The sequence below is a fragment of the Sus scrofa genome, chromosome 14 (genome assembly GCF_000003025.6).
Source record: "Sus scrofa isolate TJ Tabasco breed Duroc chromosome 14, Sscrofa11.1, whole genome shotgun sequence".
NCBI classification, from domain to species: domain Eukaryota; kingdom Metazoa; phylum Chordata; class Mammalia; order Artiodactyla; family Suidae; genus Sus; species Sus scrofa.
The window spans coordinates 112078211-112096097 of NC_010456.5; the positions used below are offsets into that span (position 1 = coordinate 112078211).

Sequence of the window (17887 nt, forward strand, 5' to 3'; positions counted from 1 at the left end):
CTGGGGACTGGGCTGAGCATGGACCAGGATGGGCTCCCTAAAGCGCTGAGGAAGGTGGCTGTAAAGCCCTACAGCCGACTTGGTTAGGACAGCCAGCCAGCTTAGCTGTCACGTGCCACTGGCCCCTTCCCCGAGCTGAAAGACAAATGCTGTAAGGTGTGAAGTCAGAGGCCAGAGGAGCAGTCCTGGGCCACCATCGAGCCACATCTGGGCTGGGCACTGGGTCGGTTGTTGAGGGGGTGCTGCGCAGACCACTCCCCTGTCGGGGTCGGGGGCGCGGCCTCAGCCGCCCCGCCCCGCTCCTCCAGGCCCGGCCGGACGGGCGCTGGGAGTCCGCAGCCCGGAGCGGGCTTGGGAGCCGGCCGATCTGCGGCGAGGAGGTGCTGGCGCTGGAGCAGGAGCCGGGAGGGGAGCTGGAGCGGCGGCGCAGGTGGCCCTAGGTGAGTGCGTGGTGGGGCCGCGGAGGTGTCGGAACTCTAGCTCCTGCACAGCCCCGCGCCGGAGCGAACTTTACCGGTCTTGGAAGGTTGGGGGTTGGAGTGAGGAGGGGAGTCCCCAGTGCAGGAGGCACAAGCGAAGAGTGTGAACAGGGAACCTACACGGAACCTCACACTCACGGGTCCAAACACGCGTACACACAGACCCACGCGCGCACCTGAGACAGACGAACACACGTGCACCCTAAAGAGGACGCGCCCAGTGAGCTGTGCCTGCCGTCCCTGGAACAACGCCACTGGCCCGCGGGACCCCCAGCGGGCAAGGCGCGCTGCTGCCGCGTACTTGACAGGGGTGGGAGGAAAGACCCAGGGACCGCCGACGGGGGCGGGCCGGGTGGGACAACTCCAGAGGTTCCTGCTTTCCGGCAGCCCGCAGGTGAAGACTAAGACGTAAACAGGAGCCGAGCACGTGATCGTAGCGCAGACCTGTGGGCTGTGCTCCCCCCACCCGGGCCTCAGGGCGGGAACCGCCCGCCCCGGTGCAGGACGGGCTTGCAAGGTACCTGGCCGGGCTGTAGTCCATTCTCCACCTCCCCCGGAAGGAGAACACAACGCCCCCTGGAGTCGGGTTAGCGAAGGAGAACAGGAGGCTGTTGGTCTGGCCTGGGGTTACCTGGGCTCTTCGCCCTTCCTTCTCCCCAACATGGTGCCCCATCCCTGAAGATATTGGGGGCGTGGGGGCGATATTCTGGATGGCAGCGTATAGCAGCCAAGGGAGCAGCTACGGCAGCGCCTGTGGGTGCCCTTCCTACTACCACCCCTCCCTGCAGAGCTAGGAGCTCCTCCTTGCAATGTAGGAACAGAAAGCCCACGCATGCAAGAGTGGGAGTCCCCCTTCCCCAGAGAATGCAGGAGCGTGCACATCTCAACACCAGAGAGGGCCTGTCTCCCTCCCGTAGAAGGGAAGACAGCCCCCTCCCCCCAGGGCATGAAAGTGGGCATCGGCCCTCGGCCTCCTTCCTCACCCCACCCCCCACCCCTACACGCACGCTGAGCCCAGCTGCTGCCTGAGCTTCTGGGCTGGCTGCCAGAAAGGGGAGGCGGCTCCTAGTGCCCCAGGAGGCTGGGATCAGGGCAAGGCCAGAAGAGGGGGGGGGGGTCTCTACCGGAGTGGGACTCAGTCTGTTCTTGTGAGCAGAGGGTCTAGGGTGAGCCTGCGGGTGGCTGAGCTGTTTCCCTTTCCAGGGAAAAAGAAAGAAAAACAATCCTTTCCATAGAGCTAAAAATAGAGCTGAGAGCCTGCCAGGGCTGTGGCCTGGAAGGGGGGGAGATGCTCCTTCCTGGGGTAGAGGAGCTGTGGCAGGCCTTGGCCCTGGATGGGGCGGAGTTAGGGGCCTGGAGGCTGTCCTTGTACAGCCGTGTGGGCATCAGCTGACCTGACTGGGTCACAGAGACCCTACGGGAAAGTCTGTGTGATAAAATGTTTGTGAAATACGTTGTGTACATGTAAGAAGACGTTTTTTGACTGTGAATAAGACTGTCAGTGTGTGAAAAATGCTTAGGAGACTAAGTGTATTTAAGATTGTGACTGGGTGCGAAGGACTTCGAGCTGTGAAAGCCTGTGTACAACTAGGCATGTGAAACGAATGTCTCTGTGTGTTGGCCTGAAAGATTATGGGAAGAAGAGACATGGAACCTCGTGATGAAAAAGACTGTATGATTGTGGCTGTGTGAGACTGTGGGAAAGGTCGTGTGGGTGTTAAGACTGTTTTGTTTGCCGAGCTGAGAATATCCGTGACCCTGAGAAGACAGTGGGATGTTGTGTGCTACGCGGCTGTGTAGGTTTGGCCTGTAGGCTTGGATGGGCTCACCTCAGTGACTGTTGGGCCCAGGGGCTGCTTCTCTCGGATCAGTGGCCTCTCTCTTAGGAAATGACTCTGAGGGAAGGCTGGGGAGCACTGAGCCGCGCTGGGGAAAGGCCTAGGCTTTCTAGGGTAAGGTCCCCCAAGGTTGGCGGTGACCGAGTGTGTTCTCCGAATGGGCCGCCAGGTGGCGCCACCTCCACAAATCCAAGCGTGCCTCCTCCAACCGGCTGCGGGTGGGGCAGACACCCACCAAGCCTTGGCCCCCGACTTGTGCTGGGGCGCAGGGCCCCGAATCGGGGGCAACTGACCCTCCGCCGCCCCCTCTGGACTCCGAAGCTGGAGAGTGTGTCTGGGGGAAGAGGCATCGACGAGACAAGAGAAGGGGGAAGGGCGGCCGCCTCGGCGCCTGGCCCTTTGTGCTCGAACAATGACCAGCTGCCGCTGGCCCCGGGGCCCGGGTAGGGGTAGAGGGTGACCTGCCGCCGCCGCCGCCTAATCCTGAGCCGACCGAGACCCCAGACACTGGCCCTCGGAAGGAGGGAGCCTGAGTCCCGCCGCGCAGCTCCTGCGTGTTGCCCGCCGGACACGCGTGACGCGGGGTGCCTGCGCGTGTCCGCGCCCCGGGGGCGGGGTCGCCCCCAGACCCTCCCCAGCGTTGCGCCGCCCACTCGAGCCGGGCGGGGGCCGGGCCAGGCCGGGCCGGGCCGGGCCGGGGGCGCTGCGGAGGCGGGGCCGGGCCGGGCCGGGCCGGGCCGCTCCGAGTGGGGCGCGCGGGCTGAAGCCAGGCGGCGCGCCTGTGGAGCGCTGGGGGCGGCCCGGGGCTGAGCATGGAGCAGCGCGGCGGAGGTGAGGGGGCGCCGGGGCTGGGAGGCGGCCTGGGGGCGCCCCCAACTTCTCCTCGGCGGAGGTCCCGTGGGGAGGCGGCATTCCACAGCTGCCCCCACTTTATGGAAGCGGCGGGGGATGGTGGGGGGTGGACTCCGGGGGATGGGTGGGGGGGCTCCCGGCTTCCTGTCTCTCGGAATGGGAACTCGTGATCCCAGACTTGATCCCGCTGGATGGTCCTTGGAGTTTGGTGAGGGGGAGACTTTCCCCAACTCTTCTGCCCCCAAAACAGGTCCGTGGGATCTCGGACCTTGGCCAGACCTCCCTCGGGCCCCAGCTGGACCCAGCCCTCAGCCGCCCCCAGCCCACTGAGCGGGGGAGCGTGTGCTGTCCGGGTTTTTCAAGGATGTTGCGGAGAGCGAGGGGTTTTCTTCCCACAGCCACAAACGCATTTCTCAAAATGGAGCCTCCACTTGCCCCTCCTTCTCTCTCGGGCTCCAAGAGCGGGAGCCTGGCTGGCTGGGCCTGGCTTTCCAGACGCCTGGCGCTGGCTCGCTGGGTGTCTGGATCTCAGGGCCCAGACTGATGTCTCTTCTGGTTGAGGGGCCCCTGGCTCACTGGATCCGCCTGACCCTGGGGCCGCTTTCAGTCTTTGTCTCCCGTCTTCGGAGTCTCTGTCTCCTCCCCTCAGTTTCCACTTTTTCTGTGCTCACTGAAAAGTAGGAAAACGCAGAGGTGCCAGTCCCCCTAGCCCCCTAAAAAGCCCCTTCCCCGCTGTTGTCTCCATGCTCTGGAGTGGCCTGGGAGAGCGCAGAGGGCGTGTTCCACCGACTTTGCTCAGGGCTGGCACTTGTGGGGTGGACTCAGCCCCTACCCCTGCTCCCTGGACACCAGTCACCCCGACCCCAGTTCCGCTCCTCCTCAGTCGGGACACCTCCCCAGTTCTCTAGGGCTTTTGACTTTAGTGGGGAGGTTGCGGGGCGGGAGGGGGGGGACCTTAATGGAACACAAGCGGGAATGAAGGAGAGCAGATCAAGCAAAGGATAACGTCTCTCCTCTCCCTACACTCCAGCAAGTGACAAAAACCAGGCTCCCACTCACCCATTTGGCCCTGCATGCCACCCAGGCGTGCGCTCTCTCTCTCTCTCTCTCATGCTCCCATGCACACACATTGCTCTGTATGCACACTCTGTACACACTTGTGCACCCTCAGGTACACATACTCATGTATATATGAATGGACATCTCTCCAAACATCTCTCATAGTCACACTCATGTACCACAAATTCACTTATTATGTATGCATTTGTAACTTTCATGTACTTTCTGAGAGAGATACATTATTTTGCAAACATTCTTTTAAGATCTGCACGTATGAGTGCACATAGATACTCACGTGTGCCTGAACGTACCGTTGCATCTGTCCAAACATATATGTGTACTCACACACACTCACTCATGTTTTCACACACAGTGCTCATTTTCATGCTCTCGTGCACAGTTTCACACGCACAAATAAGTAAATGCACACACTCCTACTCCTACGCAATTCTCTGTCCACATCTTGGCCCCTGCTCTGCATGATGACTTCAGCAGATGCCTGAGTCCTGGTGTTCAGCCTCCGGACTAGGGAGGGAGTTCCGGGCGGAGACTTGCTGTCCTCTTCCAGGAAGGAGCAGGGGCTGGGGAGGTGGAGCCCTCTTCCCTGGGCTCCAGGGAAGTGAGAACTTGGAGCAGCTGCCAGAGGTGATGGTAGGGCTTCTCTCTTATCTCCTCAGGGTTACCCGGGGAATGTCTGAAGCCGGAAGGTTTCATAGAGGTTGGCAATGGGCCTGCGTGGGCTTCTGTAGGCCCCACTGATTGGGTGTGGCAAGGCTGGGAGTTGTCATGGAAACAAGCATGAACCTGCATCCACCTCTGGGAGGCAGGAGACCCCAGAGGGCACCTGTGGGCTCCCTAAGAGCTCTGGGTTCTCGTTTGGCCAGCTCCACCCTTCCCGCCTCTCTGTCTGGGAGAAGCTGAGGCCTAGCTGGGGGAGGCTGGGCACTGCCTGGCCTTGGCTTTTTGTACCCTAATTACCGTCTGAGTTGCTGACTGTACCCCTGAGAGGTTGTCCACCTCTAATGAGGCCACCTGCCCCAAGAGACCAGGGGCCTGTGCTAGGAGCTGGTAGAGAGGGCGCCCTCCCTCACTTGAGTCCTGACCTCTGTGGGGGATGCTGTTTGGGGCTGGGGCCTGGGCCTCTGCTACCAAGGGCCCTGTGTAACCACCAGGCCTCCCATCCCCTCCTCATCCCTGCTCCGTCTATTCAGGCCTCAGCTCTGTTCAGACCAGGGCTGGGCAGTGGTCTGGGGCCCAGGGAGAATTGAGGTTCCATCCCTTGATCAGAGGAGTAGCCCTGGGGGGTTTCAGTGCTTGCTTACCGGTGCCAGCGGGCTGTTTGACCTCCGAAGGACCAGGAGGGACTCGGCCTTATTTAGGGAGGAGCTCAAACTGGAGAGACTCTGATACCACTGCCCTGCTCACAGGTTTCCCTGGAGGCCCTTGGCCAGGCCTGAGCCTCTGCCGCCATGGCCATTGTGCAGACGTTGCCGGTGCCACTGGAGCCCGCTCCTGAGGCCGCCACTGCCCCACAAGCTCCAGCCATGGGCAGCGTGAGCAGCCTCATCTCAGGCCGGCCCTGCCCCGGGGGGCCGGCTCCTCCCCGCCACCATGGTCCCCCTGGACCCACCTTCTTCCGCCAGCAGGATGGGCTGCTGAGGGGTGGCTATGAGGCCCAGGAACCACTGTGCCCAGCTGTGCCCCCCAGGAAGGCTGTCCCTGGCACCAACTTTACCTACATCAATGAGGACTTCCGGACAGAGTCACCCCCCAGCCCAAGCAGTGACATTGAAGATGCCCGAGAGCAGCGGGCACGAAATGCCCATCTCCGTGGCCCCCCACCAAAGCTCATCCCTGTCTCTGGAAAGCTGGAGAAGGTGAGGACCAGCCCGTCCTTTGGGGCCTGGGTGGAATCAGGGGTCTCTTGGAAAAGCTGAGGTTTGGAGGCCTATTTAGAGGAAGGAGCGTGGGCTCCAGATTCACCAGATCTGGGTTCTCGTGTCAGCTCTGCCTCATTTTGGTTGTATGACCTCTGGAAAGTCGCTTAACCTTTCTGACCCCCAGTTTTCACATCTGTAAAATGGAGGTAATAAGTCAACTCATAGGATTGTTGCGAGAATTAAATAACATGTGTAAACTGTTTAGCCTACTGCCTGGCACTTAATATGTACTCAATAGCTGCTCAGAAATACTTTATGACACGACAGCTGTTTGTTTGAGCACTGCCCATAATTCTGCTGAGCCTCCATTTCCTCATCTGTAGTATGGGAAGAGTGATAATATTTTGCTTATATATATGGCTGTTGTAATGACTAGAGAGGAACCTTTTAAATTGTGTGAGATAAAGCCCGACACTCAGGAGGCCCTCAGCCAGTGGTAGCAATTGTTATTATTATGTGGGGATTGGGGACCGCAGATGGGAGGGCAGGGAGTGTAATAAGGGCTTTGAAAGATTGGGTGGCTCATCCCCAGTGTCACATGGCACCTCATTTCAGAACATGGAGAAAATCCTGATCCGCCCAACAGCCTTCAAGCCAGTGCTGCCCAAACCTCGAGGGGCGCCATCCCTACCTAGCTTCCTGGGTCCTCGGGCCGCCGGACTGTCGGGGAGCCAAGGCAGCCTAACACAGCTGTTCGGGGGCCCTGCCTCCTCCTCCTCTTCCTCCTCATCCTCAGCTGCCGACAAACCCCTGACACTGAGTGGCTGGGCCAGCGGCTGCCCATCGGGGACGCTGTCCGACTCTGGCCGAAACTCACTGTCCAGCCTGCCCACTTACAGCACCGGGGGTGCCGAGCCGGCCACCAACTCCCCAGGCGGGCATCTGCCCTCCCATGGCCCTGGGCGGGGGGCACTGCCTGGGCCAGCCCGAGGGGCCCCTGCCGGGCCCTCCCACTCAGACAGTGGCCGATCTTCCTCCAGCAAGAGCACAGCCTCCCTGGGGGGCCGTGTGGCTGGGGGGCTCTTGGGTAGCGGTCCCCGGGCCTCCCCCGACAGCAGCTCCTGTGGGGAACGCTCCCCACCACCGCCCCCACCCCCTCCGCCCCCTTCGGACGAGGCCCTGCTGCACTGTGTCCTGGAAGGAAAGCTCCGTGACCGGGAGGCAGAGCTGCAGCAGCTGCGAGACAGTCTGGACGAGAGTGAGGTGACCATGTGCCAGGTGTGGTCAGTGGCAGTGATGGGGGTGGTGTGGCAAGACATCCACCTGGCATGTCCTGGGAGTACAAGGAACGCTTCTGTCTGTGCTGAGGGGCAGGTGTTGGGCAGTTGCACCGTGACTCCATCCGCACCGCAGCTCCCTGGCTTGACCTGTAGGGTGGTTGACCCAGCACCATTTACTGTCCTTTGGACTTGAGCAAGTGACTTAGTCATTCTGAGCCTCAGTTTCCTCATCTATAAATGGGAACATTTCTGGCCTTGGGGTTATCATGAGGATTAAATAGGGCAAAGGGTGTAAAGCACTTAGACTAATGCCTGGCACCCAGGAAGTGCCACGTAAGTTCTTACTATTGTTGTTTCTCTTTTCATAAAAGTAGTTGCTACAATTGTTATCACAATTATCATCACTGTTGAATGGAATCCACCCTCCCTGAGCCCAGGACAGTGGGGCCTGGGTAGCCGAAGTGGCCAGGGCTCTCAGTCTTGGGGAGCCACCAGGACCCAGGCCTGCCCTCTCGCCCGCAGGCATATGAGGAACGGCAGCGGCACTGGCAGCGCGAGCGTGAGGCCCTGCGAGAGGATGGTGCCACCCAGGCCCAGGCGCAGCGGGCACAGCGGGCCCAGCAGCTCCTGCAGCTTCAGGTATTCCAGCTGCAGCAGGAGAAGCGGCAGTTGCAGGATGACTTTGCACAGCTGCTGCAGGAACGCGAGCAGCTGGAGCGACGCTGCGCTACCTTCGAGCGGGAGCAGCGAGAGCTTGGACCACGGCTCGAGGAGACCAAGTGGGAGGTAGGGAGGACCAAGGGGGCAGGGAGACCTTTGGGGCAAACCTGGACAGAAGGGCCCAGCCACACCCCCTCAGCCTGCCACCCCAAGGCTCCCCACTTCCTCCCCTTTGTGAGACGAGGCTCCCCTCTGACCTCCCTTTCTGGGTGTGGGGCTCCTCAGGCCTCCACGTTAGGTGGCTTCATTGGTTTGGTCTCTGCTCACGTAGCCAGTGACGTTCCCGTCCACTGCCTTCCCACCGATAATAAGAATGAGAATGTAGTGCTCACTCCTGATGGGCCCTGCTCTAAGCGTGTCACATAGATGTATCAGCTTAATCCTCGTAACAACCTGGGGAGATGGGTGCTGTTAAATCCTTATTTTATAGATGAGCAAAGTGAGAGCCAGAGAGGTGGGAGCCGCACATCACACCTACTCAGTGGCCAAGCTGAGATCTGATCCCAGGCAGTCTGGCTCCACTGTCGCTGCTTTTCACCAAGGTGCTAGTGCCTCTGAACTGGAACTGTAGGCCCAGCCCTCAGTTGCTCTCACCCCTGCTAAAGCTGCCACCACCCAGTCCCCTGGGCTGGGGTACTTCATGATGGTTTAAAGACCCCAGCTTTGAAGGAAAAAGATCTGGGTCTGGATTCCACTTTAGCCACTTAATAGCTGTCTTCGTGTCTCCATTGTAAAAGTGGGTATCATGATCAAACCTCCTCTCCCCAAATGCCCAGCAGGGTGTCAGGACCTAACCCCCTAGGAGAAGGCTTCTCGTCATCCTTCCTGTCTCCCACCCCCAGGTGTGCCAGAAGTCAGGTGAGATCTCCCTGCTGAAGCAGCAACTGAAGGAGTCTCAGGCAGAGCTGGTGCAGAAGGGCAGCGAGCTGGTAGCCCTGCGAGTGGCGCTGCGGGAGGCCCGGGCAGCGCTGCGGGTCAGTGAGGGCCGGGCGCGGGGCCTCCAGGAGGCCGCCCGAACACGCGAGCTGGAGCTGGAGGCCTGTTCCCAAGAGCTGCAGCGGCATCGCCAGGAGGCTGAGCGGCTGCGAGAGAAAGCGGGACAGTTGGACACCGAGGCGGCTGGACTCCGGGAACCCCTTGTGCCACCTGCCACTGCCGACCCATTCCTCCTGGCAGAGAGCGATGAAGCCAAGGCACAGCGGGCAGCTGCTGGGGTTGGGGGCAGCCTGCGGGCCCAGGTGGAGCGTCTCCGGGCAGAGCTGCAGCGGGAGCGGCGGCGTGGCGAGGAGCAGCGGGACAGCTTTGAGGGGGAGCGGCTGGCCTGGCAGGCGGAGAAGGAGCAGGTGATCCGCTACCAGAAGCAGCTGCAGCACAACTACATCCAGATGTACCGACGCAACAGGCAGCTGGAGCAGGAGCTACAGCAGCTCAGCCTGGAGCTGGAGGCCCGGGAACTCGCCGACCTGGGCCTGGCGGAGCCAGCTCCCTGCATCTGCCTGGAGGAGATCACCGCCACCGAAATCTAGGGCCTTGGCATCCAGCTCTGCGGGGGCTCTACTGAATAGGGGCAGTAGCCTCAGGTCTGAGGGCCCCAGAGCCACTCAGTCCCTGGGATCCATGCCTCTGGGCCTCTGCCAAGGACTCGGGGCTGTGCTATGAGTTAGATGAGCAAGATCAGACTCCTTGAGGATCCTTGTGTTCACTGTCACCCGCAGGCTCCCACTCACTTGACCTGTTTCACTCCCAGCTGCTGCCATTGCCACTCTGCCAACCCTGTTCACCCCAGGCACTCACCAGCCCACCCAGCCAGGGGGCTCGGGAGAGCAAGGGGCTCCCTCATCTCCAAATTCTCCCCCACCGCAAAGCCAGAGAGAGCCAGACAGCGCCAGCTGCTCCAGATGTGCCTGCCCCCCCCGCCCATGTTAGGGGAACAGGGCTGGGACTGGGGTCTGATCCCCAGACTCTAGCTCTGCAGCCTCCTGGGGTGAGGGGGCTGTAGTCAGACCAAAGGAAGAACTCACAAATGTCTTGTTTATTTGTGTTTGTGACCAAGTGGCCCCACACCCAGGTTTATGGCGTCATTTTCACTTGTATATTTTTCACATTGTAAATTTCTTGTACAAACCCAAAGAAAAAATTAAAAAAAATTTTTTTGTTTTTAAAAAATGATGAGTGTGCTGGATAAAGTTTATGGGAACTTGTTTGGCCCCCACACCCTCTTTATTTGCAGGCTGTTCTCCTACCCCTCAGAGGACTTGAGGGAGAAAGGGCAATGGAAGAGGACAGATCCAGCGGAAAGTGTGAGATTCTCGTGGACCACAACATGAAACAGTCCCTCAGGGTTTGAGAAAATAGGAAAGCCTCCTATCTTGTCCCTTGCACAGAACATTACTGGGGGCTGGGTGCAGGGACCCTTTGAGGGCCCTAGCTGAGAGTCTGTGTCCCTCACTTTTGGGGGAGATCACGAGAAAGTGCACACCAATCCCAAGCTCCAGACCTTGGGATTCTCCACCCACTTCCTGTCTTGGAAGGTTGGGGGAATGCGAGTGACACAGGCTGCCCAGTAGCACCTTGTCCTTGACACCAAGTTTATCTGGAATGGGTAGAGCTTTAGTGACAACTGGGGAGGGAGAAAGTGGGGGAATCTTGAACCACCACTGTGAAGCTTCGGGAGTAGACAAGGCAAGCGGGAGTGGAAGGTTCCTGAATCTTGAGAATGGTAGGTGAGGTGGAGGGATGGCAGGATTCTCTGGAGTCAGTAGGAAGAGTTCTAGGATAGCTGGGGAGAGTCTGGAACTAGTATCCGGAGGCTGGAGGCCTGGAGAGGGGACTGGGCTGAGGGTCAGCTGGAGAAGCCTGGCATCAGTGGGAGGGGTCTGGGTATGGGTGGGAAGGGCATTAATGGGAGGTCCTGGAATACCATGAGGCAGGGGGAGGGGGGGTCAGCGGGCAGGGGAACGGTCACCGGGAGGCCCCTGATCAATGAGGGCTGATGAGTCTGCGAATAAGGGTAGTGGGTCGGGCCTGGGGACCCTGACCACGAGCTCCATGGGCTCCCGAGCCTTGTTCCGATAAGCCCGGCGGATGGTGTCTACTGCCCGCTGATGGGTCACCTGCTCCAGGCTCTCTCCATCCACAGCTACAAGCTCAAAGCCAGCCTGGGATGGGGGTGGGAAAATCACAGACCTCCCTCCTTAGGTCAACCCCACCCCACCACCCAACCTCTCACCTCCACCAGCTAGGACACTTCTCCCCATCTGGGCAGAGGAGATGGACAATGGGACTTTTGTGCCTGCAGTCGTTGGGGGCAGGGTGGGGCACAGACAATGGCCCTTTGTCCCTTGGGGCTAGGGTGGAACAGGATGGTCCGCCCTCGGGCCCAGGCTGACATGGGGGCCAGATTTTTCCCTAGGCCTGCTTATCCTGCAGGCCTGACCCCCTGTTGCCAATCTTCCTCCCACGACCTGGTCTAAACACGTCTGGCTGGAAGATGAGCCTGTGCCAGCCCTGCCGCCTGCCAGAGTTCAGCTCTGGCCTAGGGAGTGGGCCTGGGTGCCCTTCACCCACCTGAAGGGCCCCACTGAGGGAGGCGGCGCCCCCGGGGAAGATCTTTTCTATCTTCACCATGGGCTGCACCTTGGACTCGATGCCCCCGGAAATGCTGATGCCTAGTGAGAGAGAGAAACACTGGGTGAGAGGACAGCCGCACCCCTATAACCTGGAGCTCTCAGGAGAACCCCGGACCCATCTCCAAAGAGAGGTCCTCCAACTTCTCCCAAACCCCCAGATTCTGTTATTACGTGATCCTCAACTCACTTCTTGACCCTAAATTTCCCAAATCTAGACCCTCCCAACTCTACCCCAATACCCAGATTCTTTTCCTAGTCCCAGGTCCCCTTGCTATACCCCGAAACCAAGCCCCATGCACTTCACCCACACCCAGGAGCCGCCCACCCCCAACCAGGCCCAGTCTCGCCTGGACTCACCCAAGGACTGTTTCAGCTTGGACACTGTGACGGTTCTCAGCTCCCCACCAGGGATCTTCGTGGCTGCCTCTTCAGCTGTCCCCCTATGTCCATTCTCAGAGGGCCCTTGACTGCCCCCAGCCTCGGCTGCCTGCCCATCCACAGGTCGTGGCAGAGGGGGCCTGGCCTTCCGTGGCTTGTGGTAGCGACCGTTGGCCATGCCAGAAGTGGGGACAGGGGCCGGGGATGGGGACCGCCTGCGTCCAGGGGACTTGCCTCTGCCCCGGCTGCGGCTGCGGCTGCGGCTCTGGGCCGGGGCACGGCTCCGGCTTTGCTGAGGGTCCTCTGGGGTCAGGGGTTCCGTCAGCAGCCAGTTAGGCCTTGGGGGCCGGGGAGCAACAGGGGGTGGTTGTGGTGGGGGTGTGCAGGTGCTTCGGCATGGGACGAAGGCATCTACTGGCACATCTTGGAGAGGGGGGATCCCTTTATGAGGGTGGCAGGGGGCAGAGCCAGCCAGGGAGACCTGGAGGCCTCCAAGTTGCTCCCTCAACTCCCCATCACCTTCCTCCTCTGAGAAGCCATTCACAGGAAGCAGGTAGAAACCTCCACGACTATCTGGGGAAAAGGGCCAAGGTCAGGCCACCCTCTCCTCACCAGCCCAGACCACCTTGCCAGACCCCAGTCTTTGCCTTTGTTGGTGTAGGGAGACCCAGGCCTGGGTTTGCTCCGGCCTTATGGCAGCATTCCCCACAGTGAGGGACACTGCCCCACTTCTGCAATAGCATTTTAATATTTTTTTTAGGGCCACACCTGCAGTATATGGAAGTTCCCAGGCTGGGGTCGAATTGGAGCTACAGCCACCGGCCTACACCTCAGCTACAGCAACACGGGATCTGAGCCATGTCTGCCACCTACACTATGGCTCATGGCAACACCAGATCCTTAACCCACTGAGCAAGGCCAGGGATCAAACCCTCGTCCTCATGGATTTTAGTCCGGTTTATTTACCCTGAGCCACAATGGCAACTCCTATTTAATGCTATCTATTGTGACAGTTACAGTTTTATTTTAACATGTCTAAAAAAAAAATGACTCCCACACCAAACTGGTAATATCTCAGAGATTATTTCGCAGAATGAGACTAGATTTCAAAAGTGAGTGGGTTTAAAACCAATATTAAGTAAACAATAGTACAGATGGTGAGTGGATGTGAGAAAAACCATTCTGGTCGACCAGGGCTTTCCTTCAGGGAACCACACATACGTCTGAGCCATGACACCCCATGTGGGGCCAGGGGTGGAAGGCCCATTCTCCCTCCCCCAGTCCTCCTGGGGTGTGCCCCCTCCCCGGGCTCTGGGACTTTGACTGACCAGGCACAGGGGTGATGAGGTGACGCTTGGGCGGTGTGTCCTGCCGGGCCGGTCGCAAGGCAGGAGGCCGTACTGGTTAGAGAGGAGACCAGGTCAGGAACAAGGCTCTCCGATGGACACAGCTGCAGGGGCTCAGGCAATCTCTGCCTCCCCCAGCTCCCCCCACCCCCCACCTCTGTCCCCCCCAACCCCTGCCGGGAGGCCCCACTCCACCCCCACCTGGGGCTCAGGAGCCACAGCCCCGCCCCCTGGCTGCTGACCTGCCCGGCTCTTGAGGGCCTCAAAAGCCTCCAGCTCCACAGGCATCACCATGCTGTCAAAGCGGCCCAAGTCCGTGGGGGCCACCACACTCCTGGGGAAGGTAAGAGATGAGGGGCAGGCAGGGCTCCGTTCTGGACGTGCCTGAAGGGCCTTCAGCCCTGGGGAGGTTGGGGGAGTCCAAGCTCGGGGTCCCTTTCCTGCCTCCAGGCTCTCCCCACGTGCTGTCCCTCCCCACCTGATGTCCCTCAGCAGCAGGAGCTTCGCAGGCTTGTCCAGAATGGCCAGCAGGGGCCTCACCAGGTCCTCCACTCCACCTTCATGCACGTACTGTAGAGAGAGACACCACAGGTCAGAAGGTGGTGGGTTTTCCAGAGCCGGCTGTGGGGAAGACCTGGGCATGCAGGGCCCCCCACGTTTAGGGCCGGGTCTCCCCACTGCCAGGCTGTCCACAGGATACACTTCTCTTGGTGACCAGGTGGAAGCCTACAATAAAAGAATGTCAGCGCTGTAACAGCAACTACAGCAGTAACAACTTTGGCCCTTTTTCTAGGCCTTTTACACATGGTCTCTCATTTGGCAACTACCCTGAGAGCCGACATCAGTTATGCCCATTTTATAGATGAGGGAATTGAGGCTCAGAGAGAAGGGCTTTGCCCAGGCCACACAGATGAGGAAGTGTGAAGAGGGACTGGAACCTGAGAAATCTGGCTCTTGCCTGTTCTGGTACCGGAAAAGGATACGTAGGGAGTGGACTCTCCTCCCCACCCCCACCTCCCAGGCAGAAGGAAGGAATTTGAGCCAAAGGCTAGGCCGAGTGCCTGGCTGTCCCAGCTTGTGTCTGCACTCAGACCTACAAATTAGGCTTTGTTCAAGGCTGGAATGGGGACTTTGGGGAAGGGGTGGCCCTGTAGAAAGCCTCTCTAGTCAATATCCAGGGTGGTGGAGGCCTTGCTGCCTGGCACTGCCCGGATGCCACCAGCCACACCCCGCCAACGCAGACAGACTGGCAAACTGAACACTGGGAGCCACGTTCCTTGGACAGCACACTGCCCCCTGGTGCCTGAGGGAGACAAGCACTGATTTTTGGGACGGACACACACACACACACACACACACACACACACACACACAGCACTCCAGGTGGGCATGGACACAGGGAAATAGCACACCCTGGTGGCCAGAGTGAGACATTCATGAATATCTGGAAATAAAAGCTATGTGGCCCTGAACTACACGCAAAATTATAAGGACTCGTCATTCGACAATACACCACATTTTGTCTGGAGAGAGAGAACATGAAATTGCATAGAACCAATCACATATGTACACACACTTCAAGTCCACAAAACTGTGTCCAGCATCCACTATGCGCCAGATCTTGTTCTGGGCAGTAGAGGTATAACAGGAAAGAGCCATGTGCCCCAGTAAATTACAAACCACTGGTGATGGGACAGAGAGAGTCTCAGAGGAGGGTGGGAAGAGCAGAGTAGGCTTCATGGAGGCAGTAGCATTTATACGGATTCTTAAGGAGAAATACAGGGAACAGCATGAATATTGGGAAGAACGTGTTTCAAGGGTGATATGGAGAAATGGATAGAGAGAAGTTTAACTTGACCATGGGTGGGTACACGAAGGTCTCATATAGGCTGTGCAGGTTGTGACTACAGTGAGAGCAGTGCCCCTAGAATTGTGCAATTCATAACCTGTGTAAATCAAATCTTAACACTTTACACCAGAGGAAGATGATGCTGTGAGGTGGTGCCCACCCGAAAGTGGAGGTCAGTGGGTTGGGGAATCCAATCAGGACGTGTCTTCCTTGAATGTGAGGATAAGGAACTTGTACTCTATTCTGCTGAAGATAAGAGGTTGCAAGGGGGTTGGGGAGTGTAAACTGATCAAAGAGGTGGTTTATAATGCCTGGATTGGCAGCAGTGAGGAAATTGCTAAGGTGGGGACAGTGGAGTTCCCGTTGTAGCTCAGTGATAACGAACCCAACTAGTGTCCATGAGGATGCGGGTTCAATCCCTGGCCTCGATCATTGGGTTAAGGATCTGGCGTTGCCATGAGCTCTGGTCTAGGTTATAGACGTGGCTTGGATCCTGTGTGTGTTATGGCTGTGGCATAGGCCAATAGCTACAGCTCCGATTCAACCCCTAACCTGGGAACTTCCATGTGACAAGGGTGCGGCCCTAAAAAGACAAAAAACAAAAAAGGCAGGAGAGAGAGCAGAGAGGCCTGGAGTTCAGGGCCCCACATCCAAATCACTAGGGGAGCTTTACTAATCATTGTGGCAAAGGCTCCACCCTCCACTGATCTCTCGGAGTGGGAGGGGCTTCAGTCAGATTTGGGTGGTATGCTTTGTTCCTGAGGAGCTATGGGGCACCGGGAGAGGCCTCCTGGCTTGGGAAGAGCAGAGATGAGGAAAAGGGGGATGGCTAAAAACACATGTGCAGAGCTCCACCTAGTGGCCATAGCTCAAAGTCGCAGGCTGTTGGAGGCTGGTACACACGGCCACACTTAGCACTCAGAGCTGAGCCACTCGACAGAGTTTAGCCCAATGGCCTTGTTGCCCCCCCAACGTGCACCCTGATATGCAGGTTTGCTGTAAACAAGGACTTGGTAAAGAATTCTTTTTTTTTTTTTTTTGGTCTTTTTGCCATTTCTTGGGCGCTCCTGCGGCATATGGAAGTTTCCAGGCCAGGGGTCCAATTGGAGCTGTAGCCACCGGCCAAAGCCAGAGCCACAGCAATGAGGGATCTGAGCTGCATCTGCAACCTACACCACAGGTCACGGCAACGCCGGATCCTTAACCCACTGAGCAAGGCCAGGGACCGAACCCACAACCTCATGATTCCTAGTCGGATTCGTTAACCACTGAGCCACAACAGGAGCTCCCCTCATTAATTATTTTAATTTGGTTTCCAGGCAGCACACATGTTTTAGACACACACACACACACACACACACACACACACACACACACACACACAGATATAATCACACAGTTCGGTCAACACAAACCCAGCCAGAGACATGACATGCACCAGCCACAGAGACATTCAACACAGTCCCACCCTGACCAAGGAGAGGGAATTGGAGGGAACTCCCCAGCTTGCCATGGTACACAGGCTCACACATGCACTGATGCAGATGCATCACAGGGAACCCATCACAGGAAACTCAGGGGTTCTTGAGACACAGAAAGAGGACAGGGCCTTCCAATCCTCCTAGAGGAGGTGACTGTGCCCCCCACAGCCTCCCCAACATTCAGGCTACAGAGATCCCTCAAATATACCCCCTACCCGACACTGGGGCCCTCTACTTCTGCCTGAAGTAGAAAGGAACAGAGAACAACAATGTAGATGTTGGGGGGTGGGGTAAATGGGGGGAACAAAGGAGGGGGCCTGGCATGAGACCAGGCCTGTTGACTGACCCAGGAGTGGACAGAGGCATGGGGGGTGTGGAGGGTTGGAGTTTAAAAGAGATCAGAGAATGGAACAGGTAACTGCAGGGTCTCATTGCCTATCTGGCTTCTTTTCTCCTCAGCTTAAATGTCACCTCCTCAGGGAGGCCCTCCCAGATCACACCATCTAATTCTGTGCCTCTTTGGTGGTTTTCTCATATTCTTTTTCTTCCTAGCACTTCATATGATTTGTCACTACGAGTGCTTAGATTCTAGTTACAGTCTATCCTCCATTCCTGGCTATGAGCTCAGCGTGTGTGTGTGTGTGTGTGTGTGTGTGTGTGTGTGTACATACCTAGGTGACAGGGGTGACTTCTGCTTTTACTGATCACTAGCCTCACAGTGTTGAGCCCAGATAACTGGTCAACAGACAGTGGCCTGAATGAATGAGGTTCTGGGTGACGGAGAGACCAGGTGCTGGGCTGGGGCCAGGCTGGAGGCTTACCCGGGAGCAGTGGCGGGTGACAGCCAGCACCTCGTCGTCAGTCAGCAGCCGCTGGCCAGGTCTTGAATCAGAGGCCGTCGGCTCTCCCAGGCCTGCACCTGCTCATCCACACTGGGCAGCTGGCTTGAGGGGCTTCCGGACCTGGCAGAGAGCAGGGCCCGGCCCCTCTCCCGGTCTGCAGGGCAGAAGCCAAGGGGAAACGATGACGGAGCCAAGAGCCGGCAGAGGCAGAGGCTCCCCTCAATGGGGTCAGACCCCAGAACAGGCCCGCTGAG

The 17887-nt window shown here is 58.4% G+C and overlaps 2 protein-coding genes across 9 annotated transcripts in view; one reads left to right on the forward strand and one right to left on the reverse strand.

Annotated features, from left to right (window-relative positions):
- Positions 1-10274, forward strand: LZTS2 (leucine zipper tumor suppressor 2). Of its 8 annotated transcripts, none has more exons than XM_021072672.1 (5): positions 1-440; positions 5656-6105; positions 6724-7386; positions 7911-8174; positions 8951-10274. In XM_021072672.1, exons 2-5 carry the CDS (start codon positions 5698-5700, stop codon positions 9632-9634), a joined length of 2019 nt encoding a protein of 672 aa, XP_020928331.1. In that variant the 5' UTR covers positions 1-440; positions 5656-5697; the 3' UTR covers positions 9635-10274. The 8 variants fall into 8 exon arrangements, with proteins under 8 accessions (XP_020928331.1, XP_020928335.1, XP_020928333.1 ...); XM_021072676.1 differs by having other exon boundaries at positions 6724-7371; XM_021072674.1 differs by lacking the exon at positions 1-440 and adding an exon at positions 1618-2760.
- PDZD7 (PDZ domain containing 7) overlaps positions 10122-17887 on the reverse strand; it is a 23017-nt gene continuing 15251 nt past the window's right edge. Inside the window, 8 exon segments of the mRNA XM_021072670.1 lie at positions 10122-11266; positions 11676-11776; positions 12095-12688; positions 13444-13515; positions 13704-13795; positions 13940-14031; positions 17613-17668; positions 17671-17787. Coding sequence (XP_020928329.1) covers positions 10445-11266; positions 11676-11776; positions 12095-12688; positions 13444-13515; positions 13704-13795; positions 13940-14031; positions 17613-17668; positions 17671-17787 — 1946 coding nt within the window. The 3' untranslated portion in view covers positions 10122-10444.

What these genes read in the sequence shown, in the direction of transcription:
- LZTS2 (XM_021072672.1), top strand. Translation starts at nt 5,698, where the DNA reads ATGGCCATTGTGCAGACGTTGCCGGTGCCACTGGAGCCCGCTCCTGAG. An exon ending in TCTCTGGAAAGCTGGAGAAG is followed by an intron (nt 6,106 to 6,723) that starts GTGAGGACCAGC and finishes ACCTCATTTCAG; the next exon opens with AACATGGAGAAAATCCTGAT. An exon ending in TCGAGGAGACCAAGTGGGAG is followed by an intron (nt 8,175 to 8,950) that starts GTAGGGAGGACC and finishes TCCCACCCCCAG; the next exon opens with GTGTGCCAGAAGTCAGGTGA.